At 36.8% G+C, this 17,381-nt stretch overlaps 1 protein-coding gene across 7 annotated transcripts in view; it reads left to right on the top strand.

Moving 5' to 3' along the window:
• CKAP5 (cytoskeleton associated protein 5) overlaps nucleotides 1-17,381 on the top strand; it is a 105,112-nt gene that overhangs the window by 49,554 nt on the left and 38,177 nt on the right. For all 7 annotated transcript variants that reach the window (XM_086341395.1, XM_086341394.1, XM_086341401.1 and 4 more), the window contains exons 9-18: nucleotides 4,162-4,266; nucleotides 8,117-8,206; nucleotides 8,312-8,476; nucleotides 8,970-9,098; nucleotides 9,821-10,003; nucleotides 12,639-12,752; nucleotides 13,040-13,150; nucleotides 14,128-14,220; nucleotides 16,485-16,670; nucleotides 17,162-17,256. In XM_086341395.1, coding sequence (XP_086197521.1) covers nucleotides 4,162-4,266; nucleotides 8,117-8,206; nucleotides 8,312-8,476; nucleotides 8,970-9,098; nucleotides 9,821-10,003; nucleotides 12,639-12,752; nucleotides 13,040-13,150; nucleotides 14,128-14,220; nucleotides 16,485-16,670; nucleotides 17,162-17,256 — 1,271 coding nt within the window. The remainder of the gene's footprint in view (nucleotides 1-4,161; nucleotides 4,267-8,116; nucleotides 8,207-8,311; nucleotides 8,477-8,969; nucleotides 9,099-9,820; nucleotides 10,004-12,638; nucleotides 12,753-13,039; nucleotides 13,151-14,127; nucleotides 14,221-16,484; nucleotides 16,671-17,161; nucleotides 17,257-17,381) is intronic.

Below are 17,381 nucleotides of genomic sequence, written 5' to 3'. Positions count from 1 at the left end.
TGAAAGAGACATCACTGCCTTTTTGCATGTAAGAACACCAGAGAGCACCTCAGCACTATACTTGTGGGTCACTTTAAACAGTGGGAGCACCAACCAAAAGCACAAAAATGCAGGAAAAAACCCATGGCAGTAAACTAGACTATGAAAAAGACACTTGTTTACAGTGTAAGAGCTAAAAGACAAAGGCAGAGTATTGCATTGTTCATCTCAGCTGGGAATGTGCATATCAGGCAATTCAGATTTTTCCCAGCTCTGTGCTTATCTGTGAGTAACCAGGAAAGTGCCTCGATTATTGATTTGGGGCTTATCAGTTAATTTTAATGGATAGATGAATTTGCAAATGTGAAATTCGTGAATAATGAGGCTGGACTGTATTTTCTCATAGTTAGTCTTCCTTTGCTTTCCTCCAAGTAGGATTTGGAGACAGGGATATAATTTGTCAAAATCATTGTTCCTCTGTCATCTATCTTGAAGAGCCACAGACCCAGGCAAGACTACAGTCATCTCTCGATAGCCCCAGGTTGGGGGAAAAGGGGGGCAGAGGGTTGGTTCCAGGAGCTCCCATCTACACTAAAATCTGCTCAAGTTCCTTGTATAAAAGGGCATAGTGCAATGAGTACTGTTGGCCTCCGGAATCTGCAGTTACAAAGGACTGACTGTTGTTAAAAGGGAATGGCCCTAGGGAAAAGATTCACCAACCTGGAGCCTAGGAGGAAAGAGGAAGGGTAGAAGGCAGTAAGAGGGATTCTAGTGACCTTGAAGAGAGCTTCAGATTCTCTGTAAGTTCTAGCATATAATTTTTAAAATCAGGAATCTTATGGAAACATGATACATTGCACTGAATTCTCAATGCCTCAAATAAAAACTTTTGTTTTTCCTCATGTAATGATCAGGAATGTTAATTGGAATCAGGAATGTTAATAATTGATGTTCTCTACATGCATTTTCTTAGGATATTAGCTTTTCAGATGAAAACTGTTCTGTGATTTCCATTGGTTTTGTGACTGTGAATATAAACTTTCACTGTGTTCTATACAGAGAAGGTCATGGATTTTTATATCTGGGTAGACATAAACAGTGGATCTGTGTGAGATCTTATGGTAGCAGGAGGCACGTCTTTCCCTCTTCACATGGTGGAGTTGGGGCAGTCAATCAGAGGCTACAAACCAGTAAAAAGAAACTTAATTTTGTGGCTAAAATATTTAAAACCATGAAAAATTAATGTCAATATAAATTAACATGAAACATGATATTTTTGTTTTTCTATTTTCTATTTTAGTTACTTGTAGACAAAATAAACTTCATATCCATATTGTTTTTTGTTTTATTATATAGTTGATTTATAGTGTTGTGTTAATTTCTATTGTACAGCAGAGTGATTCAGTTATACATATATATATATATGCATTCTTTTTAATATTTTTTCCATTATAGTTTATCCCAAGAAATTGAATGTAGTTCCCTGTTCAGTACAGTAGCACCTTATTGTTTATTGACCTTCCGTATGCTACTTTGCATCTGCTAATCCCACTCTTATCCTTCTCTCCCCACGCCCCCACCCCATGTCCAGCCCCAGATCCATGTTATATTGACTTAATTGGTCTTTGTGGACCCATCCCTCTTCCCTCCATAGTCTCTTCTCTCTGTTGTCTTTGTCAAGTAATCTTACTAATTTCCCAGTTTTTTTCCTTAAATACAAGTAGTAAAAAGCTACTCATTTTGAAATTCCTCAGTGTTACTGAAATAATTTCTTTTAAAAATTTTTTAAAAATTTGTTATTTGTTTTTGGCTGAACTGGATCCCCATTGCTGCACGTGGGCTCCTTAGTCAGGGTGGCAGGGGCCACGCTTTGTTGTAGTGGTAGACTTCTGGTGGCCGTGGCCCTGTTTGTATTGTCTGTCAACAGTGTTTTTGTTTTGATTACTGTTTAGTGGGTCACATTACTAGTTAAAGATAAGTAGTAATTGATTATTACTTAAAATCAATTAGGTAGAAGTGACAGCAATTTTAATTATAGAGCAGTTCCCATTATTTAGATTAAATTAACATTGTGAGCTATAACTTTTCTTTCCCTGATCTCAAACAGAATTACTGACTTTTTCTTCAACCCTGAAATGGAGTCCCTCCGTGTACACTGTTTTTCTTAAAAATAAACACTTTTCCGTTTTCCCCATTCCTGTTTCCCAGTTAAGAACCACTTGTTTAGTCAAACTGAAATGGGTGAGAATGAGTGTTAATAGGCAAATATTGTACTGTATGCCTGGTTCATCACTTACCAATAAATGCACTCAGTCTTTTGCTATATCCTGAACTATAATAGGTTCACAAGATCCTTTTCAAAACTTTGCATTAGGGGTCATCAGTGTCTAAGATTCAATTTCCACTGGCTACTGCTCTTATGGTAATGTTAGATAGTCTCTTAAGAATTCGATTGAATGATGTCGTTTAACTAGGCCAGTATAACAAAAGCACCTTTGAATGTATTAAAATACTGATGTCCAAATCCAATCCCAAATTCATTGAAGTAGGATCTCTTGCAATGGGGTCTAGCATGTTTTTGATAACCTTTTCTAGAATATATGTTCAGATGCTAAATACAAAATCTAGCATGTAAATAATACCTTAGAGATGTTTTAGTAAAGAAAAATAAGCCAGACACAAATGCCAATATGTTCAATACAAAAATGAATAGAATTTTAATACCTAGACTTAATTATAGATTTTACAAAACATTTATTAGGACCCTGGTCTCATCTTCTCATAAGGAAAATAAATTTGCCATGAGTTTAGAAGGAGAATGTGCTTTAGTAAAGATAGCAAAAGCTTTGGGGTCAAAGCAGACTGAGTTTGAATCACAGCACTACCATTTGCCAACTCTGTGATCTTGAACGTATTAATCTCTATTTAATTTTTGAAATCCACAAAATTGAGATAATAATAGTACTTATTTTATAGAGTAAAAATTGAATAAAGATTATAAAGCACCTATAAAGATTATAAAGCACCTGTAAAATTATAGCATCTAATTTGTTTTTAATAAATGTTGGTCTTTTAATCCTTACTCCTCGGTAGGGAATGTATATATATAGGACTGTCTTGCTATGCATAATGCTGTGCATTAGGGTTCTTTAATTCAGGGAATCTGGAATGAAATCTTCTGCTCATGAAATACCAGATCTTAGGGATAAAATACAAAATAGAATGAAAGTATTTCTTCTACCTGGGGAAAGCATGAAAAAGCTAAGATTTGGGGGCACTTAAAAGTAAAGCATCCTTTTAGCATCAGCTGGCTTGAACAGTAAACCACAGTAAAATCCTAGCAGAAAGGAACTGAGGCAATAGTAGTCACTGTCTTGCTAAGTTGATACAAATTCAGCTACTACCTATGAGTTTTGCTAAGTTCTGGGTTTTGTAGGGTATGCTGTAGGAGGGTGGTAGTATTAACGCTCCTGGAGGACACTCTGATGAGAGACTCTGAATACAAGCCAGATGGTCACTAGGGAACTAAAACAGCAGCTGCAAGGCCGTAAGCCCCCTCAGGAATGGTTGCAGAGGTATTTGCAATTTAGAATCCTCATCCACTTCCTTTTTTTTTTTTTAAAAAAAAAAAACATTCTTTTCCATTATGGTTTATCACAGGACACTGAATATAGAGATCGTGCTATACAGTAGGACCTTGTTGTTATCCATCCTATAAAAATAGTTTACATCTCATCAGCTTCTTGAAAGTACCAACAGCACTTCTACTGGTGCTTCTTGGGTATAAATGTTAGAGCTGCTACTCCGTGGTGTCTTGCAGAGATACTGTCTTGACTTTGCCTTCCCCAAAGCAAAGTCAAGAGGCCTCCAGCTTTGCTGCCAGTATGAGAGTCGCCTGCACAGTTGTGCAGTGCTGACAGCCCAGACTACCACCAGTGGGGAGTTAAAGATTTGATGTGGTTGTACGTATATTTTGTTGGTAGAGCTTTAAGGTAGGAGACTAGACATAAGGAAGAGAAGCTCCCAAATTTTATATTGTCAAAGAAGAATCTTTCCACTTGTACAGAACAAAGTTGGCTGCCCATTACATAATAGCTTTCAGAGTTCTTTTAAGAGTAAATTTTTACTCTTCTTCTTTGGGACTGTGACTCCTTTGTTTTCCTTTTTTTCCACCCTTTGTAGGTTGTTGGAAAGGACACCAATGTCATGTTGGTAGCTTTGGCAGCAAAATGTCTTACTGGCCTGGCTGTTGGGCTAAGAAAGAAATTTGGACAATACGCAGGACATGTAAGTAACACTCCTTTTTCGATATAGATTAACAGTTTTATCAAAAATGGATGGCTAATTTGCTTTATGCTTTAAAACAGCTTTTGGCATAAGTTTTATTAGTACTAAGCATAGCTCATTAAAACATTTATTTAACAATAAAGATGTCAGTTGTAACTAAATTTACTAGCTTTATGTAGAAAATCAGGCACTTGACCTAAAGTACTTAATTGAGTTGATTTGCTTATTCATTTACTTACTAATATCCTGTTTTGCTCTTAAAATACGATGTACAGTATAACAGGATGAAATATAACTTGTGATAACCAGAACAGAGTAAAAATGAGAATAGGAGAGGCAGTATAAAACCAGAAATGAGATTAATGTATAAAATGTATAGTGTTTTTCTATTTTAAAAAATAATGGTTTACTTATATACTTGAGGTGGGGTTCCCTGGTGGCTCAGCTGGTAAAGAATCTGCCTGCAATGCAAGAGACCTGGGTTTGATTCCTGGGTTGGGAAGATCCACTGAAGAAGAGAAAGGCTACCCACTCCAGTATTCTGGCCAGGAGAATTCCAACGACTGTGTATAGTCCATGGGATTGCAAAGAGTCGAACACGACTGAGCGACTTTCACTTTCACATACTTGAGATGTTTTATGTAGGTTGCACTGTTGGTGATATATCAGTTTATTATAAGAAACTCTTGACTAGAGACATTTGTTGAATATAAATTTGGAAGCACTCAAGTTTGGGATGTTTTCTTTAGTTCTGGCTTCTGTCAATTGATCTCTAAATCTTATCTGTATTACTTAGATTGGCTAAGCCTCCTGTAAATTGACTGCACTGAACTTTAGGGTTAACTTACTAGCCACTTGATCATTTGATTCCCTAGACTGACTTGAGAGTCTCCTAACAGTCTCTAGTCATGTGTCAGTTTATATTGTGAAGCAAACATCTAACCTCACTTAGTTATGGTATTTGGAGCTTGCTTACTCATAGCATTAAAAATAATTTCGGAGAACTTAACTAAAAAAAACAAGACACTACCAAATAAAAATAAATCATGACTAGCTTGTTACCAGGGAAATAAAAATAAGGGTCTATACAACCCTTAGACATGTAAATCACAAATTGGAGTAAAATTATATTCAGTATTTTATAGCATTCATTACTTATTACATAGTGTGTGTATGTGTGTGTGTGTGTGTGCTATCAAATGTATTGATTAGCTTTTGGTCAGTTTTGTGTTGCTTAGAATATTTTATACTTTTGTATTAGAAATAATTTTTCAGCTGGAAAACAATTCTTAAAATACATTTTAATTTACTAATTTTATAGTTGATTATAGATGATTACCTAGCCCTCTAGTTTGAATTCTGATTCTGGCTTTCTGATTTTTGCGTGCAGCATAAAGACTATCTCTCGTGCTTTATAGTTTGGGGTATTTGTCCCCCCTTAAAATTATATACTATGTTTGATATCAAGTATGTTATTGTGGTTCAGTTTTATTTTCGTTATTTATAAACAACCTTTTAGCAATATATGTAAAAGTGAACTTTAGCTTTACAGCTATTAAAATATCTTGATTTTTTTGATTGGTGAAAGGCAAAATGGATAAAAAGTGAAGTCATGACTGTAGCCTGCCAGGCTCCTCTGTCCATGGGATTTTCCAGGCAACAGTACTGGAGTGGGTTGCCGTTGTCTTCTCCAGTAGATCTTCCTGACCTAGGGATCAAACCCGAGTCTCCCGCAGTGCAGGCAGACTCTTTACCATTTGTAAAAGCAAAACTAAAAAACAACAAAAAATCTCTACCACACTAAAACAAAACCACCAACTTATTTTATGTCATGTAAAACCAAGGACTGACATTAGGATACATGACAATGCACATAGGTGGCGTGTCTTCTATGGATTGTTTCAGCAGCAGCGGGAAATATGGCATGATTGAGTTCCAGCTTTTAAAACACAACAGCAAAAAAACTCCCTGCCTCCCTACAAGACGCAGGGTGAGGGGACAGTTCTGGGTTGCCACTGGTGAAGCATTCAGTTTGCTGCTTTGCATCACACTTCTCATTCTTTTATTCCCAGTTAATCATTATCTGTATATAATGTAAGTCTGCTAGACCATAAATTCGCAGCTTTCAGGACAGATACCTTGCACAGTTCTTAGGGAGGTTAAACAAATACTGTAGCCCAACACCCTGCTCTCTAACTAACGTGCACACAGTGGGAGTGAAGTCTTGGGTGATGGATGGGAGAGGCAGGGGGTGGGTTCAGTCTCAACTATTAAAGCACCCTTCCCCAAACAAATCTAAATGATAGCTTAGTGTGATCATGGGATTTTGTCCATAAAACAAAGGGAAAAAAAAAAAACTATCAAATGCCATAATCAATTGTATGGTAACAAATTAAAACTAGATTTTTGGTAGTGAGCATGCTGTAGTGTACGTAAAAGTCAAATTATCATGTGGTACACATGAAACTTAAATAATGTTATGAAACAGTAAAAACAAATAAACAGTTTTATATTTTCCATGGAAACTGTATTTCTTCTGATCTGTATCACTTCTGTGAAATTTTTTTAAAAAATTGGGTGGCAGGAGGTGCCATTGAGTTTTGCCATATATTGTTTTAGATCTTAAAAAATAACCTTAATTTGCCTGCTAGCACAGTGCCTGGTTACATATATTCAATACATGTTCTTGCTGCTAAGTCACTTCAGTCGTGTCCGACTCTGTGCGACCCCATGGATGGCAGCCGACCAGGCTCCGCCTTCCCTGGGATTCTCCAGGCAAGAACCCTGGAGTAGGTTGCCATTTCCTTCTCCAGTGCATGAGAGTGAAAAGTGAAAGTGAAGTCGCTCAGTCGTGTCAGACTCTTAGTGACCCCATGGACTGCAGTGCACCAGGCTCCTCCATCCATGGGATTTTCCACGAAAGAGTACTGGAGTGGGGTGCCATTGCCTTCTCCATACATGTTCTTGGGAGTCACTAAATGTTTAATGAATTAGTGATAATTTATAAGACAAAATAAGCATTATAAAAATTCTCAGATTTACTGATCTAAACTTAGTACTTGAATAGGAAATATTATTCTGATAAAACTTGCTATAATTTCTGGTACTGTTTCTTTTTTCTTTAGTGTAGTAAAGGGGCAGGAGACATCTCAGTCCAAGTGAGGTCTACCAGAGTCTTGAGTGAGGAGGAAGAGTTATACACTATACCTGTTCCCCTACCCTAAATCCACTTAGTTGAGAATCATTTTGTCCAGTAAGAGTTATTACTGATAAAAAATGATTGTAAGGTTGCATGTAAGGTACAAATGCGAAAACAAAAGTTTGAGAAGCATTGCTGTGATGGTACAGGCATAAGATTGTTCCAGCATAAGATTCTTGTGCCCTTTAAGAAAGGAAGTGATTTTTTAATCCAACTTAGATGTTTACTTTTTTTTGTTTATTTTGGTAGATCCAGACATTGTTTTATTAAGTTTTATTAAGATATAACTTATATACTATAAAACTCACCCTCTCAAAGTATATAATTCAGTGGTTTTAGTATATCGATAAGGGTGTATTACCATAACCACTAATTCCAGAACATTTTCACCACCCCAAAAAAGAAACTCTGTATCTGTGAGCAGTCACTCCCCATTATCCCCTCCCTCTAGACCTTGGCAGCCACTAGTATACTTTCTGCCTCTGTGGATCTGATGTTTTGCATAGATGAAATAATACACGTGTGGTGTGCTCCTTTATGACTGACGTCTTTTTCTAGCATCATGTTTTCAAAGTTCATTCATGATGTAGCATGTATTAATTAGTATGTCATTTTTTTTCCCGAATATATTTCAACTGTTCACTTGTAAAGGTTGTACCAACCATTTTGGAGAAATTCAAAGAGAAGAAGCCTCAAGTGGTACAAGCCCTGCAGGAGGCAATTGATGCAATTTTCCTTACTGTAAGTTGAGTTTGTGGTTTTGTCTCAAGTAAAGTTTGTCAGTGTGATACTTTGATTGCTCTTTACAATTGAAAAAAGCTTATTCACCACATTTTCTTTCTAAAGACCACACTACAGAACATCAGTGAGGATGTTTTAGCAGTAATGGATAATAAAAATCCAACCATCAAGCAACAGACATCTCTATTTATTGCAAGAAGCTTCCGCCACTGCACTGCTTCTACCCTGCCAAAGAGCTTACTAAAGCCCTTTTGTGCTGCTCTACTGAAGGTATAGACTCTCTTTGAAATTGGGGGATTGTTTTATACCTCGGCAAGATTTTTTTTCTCTACTAATTGTATGCACTGACTACGTGACTATAGATTATTGTCTTTTGAGGAGCAGACCCTTTGTAGCTTTGGAAATTGAATCCAAAGTCTTGTACCATTTGTGTTCCCATTCTTGAAGAAAAGCATAAATTTATAATTCCCCTAACTACTAAAAATTTTATTTATGTGTCCCATAAACTGGTATCAGCTATTAAGCTGAATCAGGTCAAGCACAGGCATCCAGTTGAGAGTCGTTGAAGATCATCTGCTTGTGAGGCATTTTGGATAGAGGGTGAGAGGAAGAGTAACTGTTAACTGGCAAAAAGAAAGCTAAGCTTAGTTTCTATGAATTGTAAAAAGCAAATTCTTTATCTGACAACCCTCAGTCTGAAGTAGAATCAGTAATACCTGAAGTACCTTGTATTAAGATCATTCTGCTTATTTCCGGACTATAGCACATCAATGATTCTGCTCCTGAAGTCAGAGATGCTGCATTTGAAGCTTTAGGTACTGCTTTGAAGGTGGTTGGTGAGAAAGCAGTAAACCCATTCTTAGCTGATGTAGACAAACTCAAGCTTGATAAGGTAGGTTAATAATGGATTGTAATGAAATTGGATAACAGTCCTATCTCTGTGCATTCTAGGTTTGTCTACTGGTGTCCTTTTGATCAGAGTTTCTTGATTAGTAGAAATATTTTCAAATTATAAAAAATAAAATTGGACCAATCTTTAGAAGAAGTAAAAATGATGTCTTAAGTTAATTTCATTTCTAATATCTGGAAAATTGCCTTTCTAAATATGAATGTCTACCACCAAAAGTGTGATTATTGTTTGTGTTAAATTTTGTATTGGAGTATAATTGATTTACAGTTGTATGGGTTTCTGCTGTACAGTAAAGTAAATCAGTTATTCATATATCCACTCTTCATTAGATTCTTTCCCATATAGATTATTAGAGTATTGAGTAGAGTTCTCTGTGCTCTACAGTAGGTTCTTATTAGTTATCTGTTTTTTATATAGTAATGTATATATGTCAATCCCAATCTCCCAAATTATCTCCCCCTGTTTCCCCCACTAATCGTAAACTTGTTTTCTACAAAAATGTGATCATTATAAACTTCGTAAATTTTTCTTTGCATAGAAATATAATATCTACTGCCCAGAAAATATGGATAGTTTATCTTTGTTGAAAAGGAAGCTTTTCTGTCTGAATTCTCATGTAGTTGTGGTTTAAAAATGACTTAGTAATGTGGTGATTGTGTTTCAAAGTTGGGCTCAATAATGTCTATCTCAATTTTGTTTTCCAGATCAAAGAATGTTCAGAAAAAGTAGAGCTGGTACATGGTAAGAAAGCTGGACTTGCAGCTGACAAGAAGGATTTCAAGCCTGTGCCCGGAAGGGCGGCTGCTTCAGGGGCTGCAGGAGATAAGGACACAAAGGACGCCTCAGCACCCAAACCAGGACCTTTAAAAAAGGCGCCTGCTGCGAAGGTTAATTAATGACTTGGAAAATGGGGCTTAAAAACTAGAATGTAGTAAGGTAGGGTCTGGATCTCAGGTTCATAGTCATTCTTCAGTATGATTTTATTTGAGAGATGAACTCATTACAACATTCAGAATACAGCAGAGCATATTTCAATGAAGACAGAATATTCCAATAGTACATTTGGTTATTTGAAACCTGTATAGAGATAAAAATGATAATGAAGATATGGAAGTATATTTTAAGGCATCAGAAAGTATCATTAAATGATGAGATAGTGTGACTGGCCACTTAACATTAATAACGTCACCTTGGTCATTTTGCTAATAATGCTCCAAAGTTGCTGCACCAAGTTTCATTCTGTCAGGGCCTCCCCCCCGCACCCTCACCTTGTAGTGTAGAAGGGGGGAAATGCTCAAGGGCAAATACGACTTTCTTACAGTGAACACTTTTCCTGGACTGGATTCTCTTAGGCATAAAGTTATCTGCTGCAAATGCTAGAAGTTTGATTCTCTTTCCTGCCCTGAACCCCAGCCTGGAATTAGGAGAAAAGAACTAATATTTAGTGAACCTCACTTTGTGAAGCATTTTACCTACTTAATCTCATTTAATTGTCATAATAACCCTTGAGATAAGTGTTTTGTGATCCCTGTTTTTCCAGAAAAGCAAACTAGGGCTCAGCAAGGTTACGTGTCCTGCACGTGCTCTTACAGCTCACCTGTTTGTTTACTGTCTCTCCACACTGTACTACAAGCCTTCAAGGGGAGAGAGCTTATTACGGGTGACCCCTTGTGCACAGAAGAGGTTCTGGCATACAACAGGAATTCTGCATATATTTGTTGAATATCCAGAGTTGCAGAACTGGGATTTGAACCCAGGTATCTCTAGCTACAGAGCCTGTGTGCTCTCTTTCATGTTATGCTGTCTCTACAGTACTCTAGTATAGGGAGTTGGCAGCTGTTTTCTCCTTTCTCACCAACTCATGCCTCTCTGGACAGTGACCTGGGCACCACACCTTAAGACCTTTTCTTATCTTGCCGAACATTACCATGTTAGCTGGCTTTCTCTTATAAGGGATTCTTTTCCTTCCCCCCAAAATAAGCTGTGGATTGGGTAGGGAGGACCTGCTTTTGTTCTTTTGAAAAAATAAGTAGGACAATATCAGCCAATAAATCTACTAAGCCAATAAACGTATATGTGTTTTAAAAAAAGAAAGTAGAAGATTGTTAGCTGAGTTACCTCTCTAAACAGAGTACTATTACGGGAAAAGATCCAGAAAAGGTGTTGTAATAAATCAGAGTGTAAAAATTTCTACTTTTACAGTTAGAAAATAAATAAATTTCTCTTTATGGGGTAGTTACTCTGAATCAGCACAGTTACTGCTAATGTGAACTGGCAAGTGTTAGAGGTTTTCTTTGATTAAAAACCAGCATCTTAGTTTTGCTCATTACCCCACTTAAAAGCTCAGAGTATGTTCAAGATAACAGTGGTTTCAGAACAGGTCTGCATGTTCAAGACTAATTTGGTCCTTTGTCATTTTATCTTTTTCTTTTTAGGTTTAGGCATTTCTTAACCTTTAGGCATTGCTTAACGGATACCCAAAATAGGTAGAGGAGTGATGTGTGTTGGCATATTCATGTTACTGCCCATGACTGTGTACCTTATTATAAACTGCTATTTTCTTGCGACTGTTCAAAACTGGGGTGAAATAAACTTAAATCAAGATATTTAAATAGAGTATTAGTGGATAGAATCCAGTGGGTACAATAAAAAGTATATAGGTGAAATAAATCAAGATATTTAAATAGAGTATTAGTGGATAGAATCCAGTGGGTACAATAAAAAGTATGACCAACTGAAGTTTATTCCAGGATTGCAAGGATAGTTTGATATTAATATTAGAAAAATCACTGACTTTATAGATCAAAAGAAATCTAATTTCAGACATTGAAAAGGAACATAATAAACTTCAGTATGTCTTCTTGATAAAAACTGTTAACCATAAAGAAATGGATGGAACTTTGACATGATTAAATATATCATTTTTATAGATTATACGAGTATATTCTTGGGAAACCCAAGCAAGTCATCTGGAAAACTTTTATGAAACAATAAAAAAAAATTCAGTGAGATAGCCATCTTCAACATAACTAGAACACTCACTGAAATTGGCATAGCACCTCTTTTCCTTCACAAAGCAGATAGTTCTACAGTGAATAATAATATAATCTCATGTTACTGGAGTTCCTTGTGGTCAAATACTGAGTAAATATTATAACTCAGGAACTGTCCTTTACTAGTGTAGGAAAGATCTAGAGGCATTTTAGGCACCAAACATTAATTCTCAAATTAATCTGTAAATACATATAGTATAAAACCAGTTCACCATTTGTATTTCATTAGTCTCAATTAGCTCATTTAGAATTTGAGGTCCTTGATACAGCTTCTGTAGATTTCCCCATGAGTGACCTTCAGGAAGTCAGTTTACCCTTGAAATTGCTAAATTCTGTGGGCAAAAAAAAATATGTTTTTTTTTTGTTGTTGGTTGAGTGATCCCTCATTTTAATCAGATTTGTCTAAGAATGTCTAAGAATCACTATTCTGAATCCTTACCTGGTTTAATGTTTTTCTGTTCACTTTTAGCCTGGCGGGCCACCAAAGAAGGGAAAACCGGCTGCTCAAGGAGGCACAGGAGGCACTGGGACCAAGAGCAAGAAAGCAGTAGAGACTAAAGAAATGGTGGAGCCTGAGCTCTCGGTCAGTCTTACACAGCATGCCTCACAGTCGGGACAGCACACAGTCAGTGCCTTCGAGGAGATTCGAGTTCTTTCTTTGCTGAACTCTATAACACGGTTAATTGATACCTTTTTAACTTACTGAAACCATGCCTTGGACAAACTTCCCCTTTATAGTGGTGAAATAGAATCCTCAGATACTAAAGCACACCTATGGGAGTGTCCTTGTGGTTTTAGTTGGAGTATTCCTACATTCTTTTCTTCTGTTTCCTTAAGCAATTATTAGTGTTAATGTTTTGTATCTTACAGATCGAAGTATGTGAAGAAAAAGCTTCAGCTGTCCTTCCTGCTACCTGTATACAGCTTCTCGACAGCAGTAACTGGAAGGAAAGGCTGGCCTGTATGGAAGAGTTCCAGAAGGTGGGCGCACGAGGATGAGTTGAATGTGAAAGAAAATTACGTTATAGAGAAGTGATGACTTGGCCGGTGAAGGACTAGCCCTAATTGCTGTGTTTTATAACCAGTGAGCATGTTTGATGGATGTTAACTAAAGATGAGGCAGCGTTTTTGTTTGCTTTTTAGCAGTGTTGGGTTTATCTTTCAACATCTGCTTTCTGTGGCTTCTGTCAGTTCATAACTTAGTGCTTACTCAAGAAAATTAGGTTTGTTCTGAATTATAAGACTTACATGAATTTTAATATTATATGGTATTAAACCTACTTGTCAAACAGGTCTCTTCACTTAAACCACCCCTCATCGATTTTCTATGTTTCCCTTTTTGTTGTCATGATTCTTAGAAGACTAGACATTATTACTTGGTATGATAAGCTTCTTTAAAAAAAAAGTCTGTGTTGGACAGGAGCAGAGTAGTTCATTTTGGCACACACTCTTTGGTTCTGATGAGGAGGGGTGTGGAGAAACTGAAAGAATCCTGAGACTTCAGCCAGGAGACCTGGCTTCCAGTCCTGCATCCACCACTCAGATTTAGACCTGAATTTGTGCTTCTTTGAAACCTGTATTTATACACGTCTAATCTACTCTACTATGCTCTGTTTTTAGGAAAATCAAATAAGTCAAAATATATATAAACAGTTTCTGCCATACACTACGCAAATTGAAACTGTTAACATTACTTTCCATGGGGCAAACTTTGTGAATTCCTGAAATGTGGGGGGAAAAGAGTTTCGGTGGCATCACTATTAACAACCGTATGCCAAACATCCACCTCAAGAAACAAAGCATTATAACAGAAAATAAATAAGCTCTCTCTGTGACCCACCTCATTTCCATTCCCCTCCCTCCTTTAGAGGTAAACACTTCCTTGATTCTGGATATGCTCTTCCCTTGGAACTCATTCTTAATCCCTTAATTCTCTTACTATCTTGTGTTACTTCAAGGCTGTTGAACTAATGGACCGAACTGAAATGCCTTGCCAGGCATTAGTGAGGATGCTGGCCAAGAAACCTGGATGGAAAGAAACTAATTTTCAGGTATTTTTAAATTAGAGATTTAATGTCTTTTATTGAAGTAATTTTCATTACATCATCCTATGGAGTATTAGACAGGTATAGTTTGGTAATGATTTAAGTCATTCAGACACCGTGTCATCTAATTTTAAATGAATGATAGGATGTATGCATTTTGATTAAACACTAACTCTAACTTCGTACATTTAGGAGTGTGTGTGTGTGTATAAATAAGTTATTTGTGTATATATACATACAAATACTTATTGTTTGCTAATTCATATATATGCATTTTTCTCATTATTTAGAGGGCCTAGAAGCCCTCTACTCTCATCTAGAGAGGAAAAACAATGAAATAGCTTTCTTATTTCTTTGGATAAAAAGTAAATGTAATCGTTAAATTGCTGATAAAAAATGACCGCATAATCAGTTTAACTCATTAACTGATACTAGAGATGAAGTTGAGCAGTGCCATTTTCTAGTCTTAAAAAGTAGGTGTAAAGGGAGATGTAGGAAAGTGATACATGAAGGAGAATGAGAAGAGTTTTCTCCTCCTCTAGATGGTAGATGAAAGTTTGAAATGTATCAGGTTTATTTCTGGGTCCCTGCTAGTCTCCTCTTTACTTCTGTGCTGCCACCTCTTGTTCTCCATTCAGGATCCTTAGTTCCCAAGCACACTGTTCTTAGCGCTGCATTATAGAGCACCTCATCTGTGCCGTCCAGTGCTCAAAGGTTTCCCATGCCAAGCAGTTCCTTTGCTGCCTTCTTCCCCTCACACCACCACTTTTAAAATTCTCCCAATGCAGCTTCTCACATAGTTGAAGGAAGCACACCTGACTTGAGCTGATAGCCCTCTGGGTGTTAGATCCATAACAAGAGGCAATTTTATTTTATTTTATTTTTATAATAACTTCCTGAGCATATAGCACTCTTTTAGAGGGTACAGTGGAGCTGTTTTTAGTCTATTCACATAGCTCTGCAGCTCCTACCACGATGTAATTTTAGAATATTTTCATCGCCCCCCAAAAAAAGCCCCATACCTATCAGCAGCCACTCACTATTCCTCCCCAAGTCTCCACCCCTAGTCCCTGGCAATTATTAATCTACTTTTTCTGTGTATCACTTCTCCTGGACATTTCGTAAATGGGATGATGTGACTTTTTGTGTCTGACTTTTCCTTAGCATAATGTTTTCAAGGTTCATCATATTGCAGCATGTATTAACTCTATAGTCTCTTATTGCTAAACAGTATTCCTTGTGTGGATATATAACATTTTATTTACCCATTCATAAGTTGATGGGCATTTGCATTGTTTCTGCTTTGGAGCTGTTGGAAGTAATGCTGCTGTGAATATTCATGTACAGGTTTTCATGTGAACACATGTACATACCTAGAAGCAGAATTGCTAAGGCTTATGATAACTCTGTGTTTAACTTCTCGAGGAACTGCCAAACCTTATTCATACTAGCAGTGCAAGAGAGCTGAGCTCCTGTTTCTCTGCTTCCTTGCCAACACCTGTTTTTTAAGTATTCAAACAGGACAAAGGAAAACATTTATGGTCAAAAGGGTCTGAAATCCCAAACATCTGCCATCATCACTTTAACATCTTTAAATTGTTTTTCACAGTTCCTTCCATTCCTCCTGTTAAAAATCTACAAGTCCTTTAAATCTCTCAATTTCTGGGGTGGAGGGCGGGGGGGTGGTGTATGTTTGTGTATACATGAGGGTTGTAATTTTTTTTGTGGGCAACTCTTATTAGGACTCTGAGTTAGTACGGTCATTTATTATGGATTTCAGAATGTGCACTCAGTACTATATGCAAATAACCATAAGAGGAGGAGAATATAGAAATTACGTTTTTCCATTCATAAACTTCACACAATAACATTGCTTGTTAGTATTTTAAAACATTGAGTGGTTTGGTTTTTTTGTCTTAGCTACTTTAAAATTGTAAATTTAAAAATTTAAAATCAGCTACTTTAGTTGATAATAATTAAAGGATAAAAATTATTTTGTTTCTTGGTCTAAAATTTGATTCTAGTTTGGTCATGTTCTCAGCTGTCCCTAACTGTTACATCTGCAGGCTACTATAAAAATAAGTAAATAGATAAATATTTAGGGGGAATTCCCTGATGGTTCAGTGGTTAGGACTTTGTGTTCTCACTGCCAAGGACCTGAGTTTAATCCCTGATCAGGGAACGAAGATCCTACAAGCCACATGGCATAGCCTGCAGAAGAAAGATGTCTTTGGCTTACTTATAATTTCCTGATACTTACCCTTGTTCAGGTGATGCAAATGAAGCTTCACATAGTTGCTTTGATTGCCCAGAAGGGAAATTTTTCCAAAACTTCAGCACAGATCGTCTTGGATGGACTTGTAGACAAGATTGGAGATGTGAAATGTGGGAACAATGCTAAAGAAGCTATGACAGCAATAGCTGAAGCGTGTGTGTTGCCGTGGACAGCTGAACAGGTTAGTGACGGAGTGCTCTTTCTTCAGGTTTCCCCACTTTTCCCCCCAGTTTTAATTTAAGGTTATTAGTTAAACTTTAGTTCTTTTCTTCTCAAGTAAAACCACTCTGATACTGCATTTTAATTTTTACCTTTAGTAATAACTGTTGTATGATAATTAAAATTGTCTTAGTCAAGAATATTCTATTAAGGATGAGAGTAGTTTTCTCTTATGACATTATAAGAGACCACCAATGAAAAGTTGTGAACTGTCCGGAATTCCTTTTTAATTTTTATTGAAGTAGGGTTGGTTCACAGCCCTGTCAGAACGCTCTTAACACTGCTGCCGCTTACCGTGTTTTCTCAAGTGAAACATTTCTGAGGTGTTGCTGTAGCATCGGAAAAGGCATGCTCAGTCCACTTCTACCTTAATGTCAAGCCGTGGTTCTACAAGAAATATGAGAGAAAACTCAGATCTGTTTGTTTTTTCGTATGTTTGTTTTTCTGTTCCAGGTTATGTCAATGGCGTTCTCACAGAAGAATCCCAAGAATCAATCAGAAACTCTGAACTGGCTATCAAATGCAATAAAAGAATTTGGTTTTTCTGGGTAAGTCAGAAAGAAATCAAGTACTTGTTTTGCCACTCTCTTAACTGGTGATTATATTTGTTGTAGCTATCTCTGCTTATTTCTGAGAAGCCAGAGCACGATTGTCTAATTTATGTAAAACAAAA

The sequence above is a fragment of the Bos grunniens genome, chromosome 15 (assembly GCF_055505025.1).
Source record: "Bos grunniens cultivar Pamir isolate PY7600 chromosome 15, Bosgru_T2T1.0, whole genome shotgun sequence".
Classification (NCBI taxonomy): domain Eukaryota; kingdom Metazoa; phylum Chordata; class Mammalia; order Artiodactyla; family Bovidae; genus Bos; species Bos grunniens.
This window is presented reverse-complemented; position numbering and strand designations above follow the sequence as displayed.